This window comes from Myotis davidii, unplaced genomic scaffold (assembly GCF_000327345.1).
Source record: "Myotis davidii unplaced genomic scaffold, ASM32734v1 scaffold1525, whole genome shotgun sequence".
NCBI classification, from domain to species: Eukaryota; Metazoa; Chordata; class Mammalia; order Chiroptera; family Vespertilionidae; genus Myotis; species Myotis davidii.
This window is the reverse complement of record NW_006296279.1, coordinates 732,745-736,655: the sequence shown is the minus strand read 5'-3', so window position 1 is coordinate 736,655 and position 3,911 is coordinate 732,745. Positions and strand designations below refer to the sequence as shown.

The window sequence follows — 3,911 nt, the reverse complement described above, 5'->3', positions numbered from 1 at the left end:
GGTGCAGCTGTTTCGGAAAACACCCAGTCTGGCAGGTCCTCAGAGTGTGAGACATAGTTACCATCTGACCCAGTAATTCCACCCCTAGGTATATACCCAAGAAACATGGACACGTTACAAGAAGATTTTAAGACATGTGAATTCTAGCCCGATAAGGCTGTCGTTAGACATAATAACCAAAAGAAGTATTCGAGATTAACCAGATGAGATAGTGGATTCCAGGAAACAGGATGTTTCATTTCTCCAAGTGACTCAGGAGAGCTGGAGCCGGGATAGGAAGCGGGAGAAGGAAGAAGCAGGAGAAGAAATGTGGGGAGTCAATAAAGACCCAAACAAGCCTCTCAGACAGCGTCAGGAGTGGGGGTCCAACCTGAGCCCTCAGCAGAGGAATATGGACCCCAGGGAAGACCCCCTCCCGCTCTCCTGTTTCAACCGCGATGCCCAACCAGGACACTGGCTTCTCTATCAACTAGAGACTTGCTAACCCAAAGCAGTGGTTTTCTTACCTCATGAGATTTGATGACCTCCTTATCCACAGGGCAGAGCGGCACTGCATCTAATTCTCTGGAGAGAAAAATAAAAATAGAGCCAGAATTCAGAGTTGACCTTGACAGCTCTTCAGCACTCGGGCCATGCTCGGCCCCCTGACCTTCCCCAGAGCAGCCCAGGCCCTGTCTTCACTCATGCTATTCCCTCTCCCAGAAGGCCCCCAGCACCCTAATTCCAGCACCTCTTCAGTCTGAAAATAAACTCCCCTGCATTCCCAGGACGCAAATCAAATAGTGAGTCCCCCCCACAGAGTTGAATGCCCTCTCCAGTCCTTTGCTTATCACACTGTACCACCGCCTGCCTGTCTGCTTCACTGGACTGGAATGTTCTAGAAGGCAGAGACTGGGTCCTGTTCCACACTGGACCTCAGCTCTCCAACTCTGGACACTGGAGCTTAGTTTAGCAAGGTGCCTGGAACACACGGGCACTGAACGAACGAGCCCATGAATGAATGAGCGTGTGCTGTAATAACCCCCTTTCTCAGCTGGGCAGGATACAACTTCCTCCCTGCCCCTCGATAAGCCCTAAACGCCCACTTTTATGTCTCTCCTGGTCCACTCCCTCCACAGGGCATGAGCCAGGCATTATAGCCACCCAGGAGCGAACAGCCCCCATGCCCGAGAGATTCCACGACGTCACCGCTGCCTTAGGCAAGGAAAGGCAGGGTGTCTGCAGGCCCTGGGGGAAACACAGATGGGCTTCTAGGTTTGTCCTCACATGCAAAGCAGGCGTGGTCTGGATTTTAACCAAAGGTGAGAATCAGTCAGCGAGTGGCAAAAAATGAAGATGGCTCCTCGGGCATCTCACAGGAGGGGCCTAGGAGAGCCCCTCCTCAGATTGATGGTTCTGTGGCCAACCACAGCCATTCCAGAACCACAATTACAGTTGAGAGGCCACACTTGACATCTAGAGCCCACTCACCTCAGGGCTAGGATGCAGTGCTGGCAGAAGCGGTGCCCACATCCCGTCTGGTGGGGGTTGTGAAGCACCGAGTGACAGGAGGCACATTTGTATCGCTCTTCTAATTGCTCTACAAACCGGTACTCAGTGTGGGGCTCGAAGTCCAAGGAAACGGAGTTGCCAGAATTCTGGCGGAGGAAGCCACAGGGGACGCCTCCTTGCTCCTCGGGATAAGCCATTCCTGGGGGTCAGGGGGACAGAAGGAAAACTGAGTGTGCACATACCCAAACATCTCCAGCCCCGGGAGTTCTACTTACTGAGCATCGCCCACATGGTCACTCTGCTATGACCTCGTGGCCACAGTGACAACCTCCTGCCACTGGAGGGCCCCTGCAGGGGGTGAGCAGGTGGGAGGCCGGACCAAGTGTCTTCCGGCAAGATTCTAGGAGATTCAGCCCTTTGCCCATCTGCCTTTTTACAGGAATGCTAAATTATTCTGTCAGTTTGGCCACATGCTTGCACACAATCTAGCCACATTCTAAGCAAACTCCTGTTATGAATTCTCTTCCATTCGGTTGAGAGAATTGAAACAAACGTTTTGTTGACTTTTTTTTTTTTCAGAATCAAGAACCACACCCACCAACACATTGCTTGCAGTGTACAGTTAAGTTCTCACATATCATCATCAAACGCTTCTCGGAACTGCCACAAAACAACGGATCACAAAACCAATTTTGCCATAGAGCAACTGATATAAATAAGAGTTAAGTTCTTATAGCATCTCATCAACATTACAACAAAATGATGCTGTTATTTGAGGACCTGCTATATTATAAGTAGATAAAGCACCACCACCAACCCACATCATTTCTCACCTGAACTGAATAAGAACCCATTGGCGGCTTTCCCCGCCAATCCCATACAAAAGCCAGGGTGATAGTTTCAAAATGCAAGTGTGACTGCCGGTTATCTCCCCTCCTCGTTCAGCGGGTTTCAGGGGAAAAACCTTAATGCTGAGCAGTCTACAAGAGTGCATCCTCCCCACCCACCAGCATCCTGGACTTCTGCCTCCCTGCTTTCTGCATTCTAGCCACGGGTGTTCTTTTAGTTCTTCTATTACATCATGCAGTCTCTTGCCACAGGGCCTTTGCACAAGCTAGTGCCTCTGTCTAGAGTACTTTCCACATTTCTTTCTAGTCCCCTTCACTTAGTTAACTCACATGCATGCTTCAAATTTCATTTCAAGCTTCATATTCTCAAGTAAGCTTGCTCTTCTCTCCCTGTCCTAACAGCAAGAGGCCACTCACCAGTCTGGAGAACATGCATGGCCCCCAGGGAGTGGCTAGGGGCTAGGGTGGGTGGGTGGTGTCACTGTATAACTCTTTTGAAATTTTTTAACATGAGTGCATTACCTATTCAAAAATAAACAAACATATAAAAATAAAAACTAAACATCCACTGTTATATCCGTCACAAAACCAGGTTTCTTTCCTTCATAGCAAGATATGATTTGAAATTTGACACGTGTGTGTGTGTGTGCTTGCGCGCGCGTGGGTGTGTGCATGTGTGTGTGCATGTGTGTGTGTGTGTGTGTGTGTGTGTGTGTGTGTGTGTGTGATTTGTATCTGTGTTCCTCAATGGCACACGGATGGCATCTGGCCTTGTTCATTGTTGCATCTCCAGCTCTTAGCACTGAGCCAGGCTTGAAGAACAACAGAGCTATTTTTGTTGAATTGATGCTATTTAATTGATGTTATTTTGAAAACCCTCAACAGAGCTGCTGTAGTGACTGCTGACCTCTGACATAGTGGTTCTTCACCCTTTTTTGAGAAAGAACTTCCCCTTGCCTTTGAACATTCGATAAAAACTCTAGGCCTTCTCCCTGTACCATAGCATACACGCCTGATGTCTGGACCTTTAGGGGCCCTCTGAACCCACCAGTGTCCCCCAGGAATGCTGTTCCTTCGGGCACGGTGCCAGGAGCGGGGTCTGAAGACGTGTCTGGCAAATGGCTAATGAACGGGAAGCCATCTGGGTTGGTCCCCGGGGGCGATGTGCTCGCACAGGCTGGGGTACAGGAAGGCTTGGCCTCGGCCTTGCTTCCTTTGGCTTGCTCTTGGGATTCCTCATGATGCTCTTGCAGCTGATGAGGTCAACTGGGTCAGGGAGCAGCTGTGTGGCCTGATCTGAAGGCGGCCCCATTCAACCCTCAGCTCTGCTCAGGCCAGCTGCCGGCCTCTCTCACTGCCGGAGGGATCTGCGACTGAGGTGTGGCCCAGGTGCAGGGAGCAGAGGAAGCAACCGGCCTCTTTCTGCAAACAACACATTCTCTCCGGAGGAGTCCAACAGGCCTGGGGATATATTTGTTTTTGTTCTGGGGTTTGAGACTAAAGCCCCTCCATTTCTCCGCTGCATGTGTTCCCTGCAGAACGGAGAGGGTGGTGGGTGATCAGTACAAGAGG

At 50.4% G+C, this 3,911-nt stretch overlaps 1 protein-coding gene across 1 annotated transcript in view; it reads right to left on the bottom strand.

The window, feature by feature from the left end:
* The window catches only part of TRAF5 (TNF receptor associated factor 5), a 47,651-nt gene extending 45,962 nt beyond the window's left edge, over positions 1 to 1,689 (bottom strand). Inside the window, exons 1-2 of the mRNA XM_006771265.2 lie at positions 1,471 to 1,689; positions 507 to 564 (exon numbers count right to left, since the gene is read on the bottom strand). Coding sequence (XP_006771328.1) covers positions 507 to 564; positions 1,471 to 1,688 — 276 coding nt within the window. The 5' untranslated portion in view covers position 1,689. The remainder of the gene's footprint in view (positions 1 to 506; positions 565 to 1,470) is intronic.
* Between the last annotated feature and the right edge of the window lie 2,222 nt (positions 1,690 to 3,911).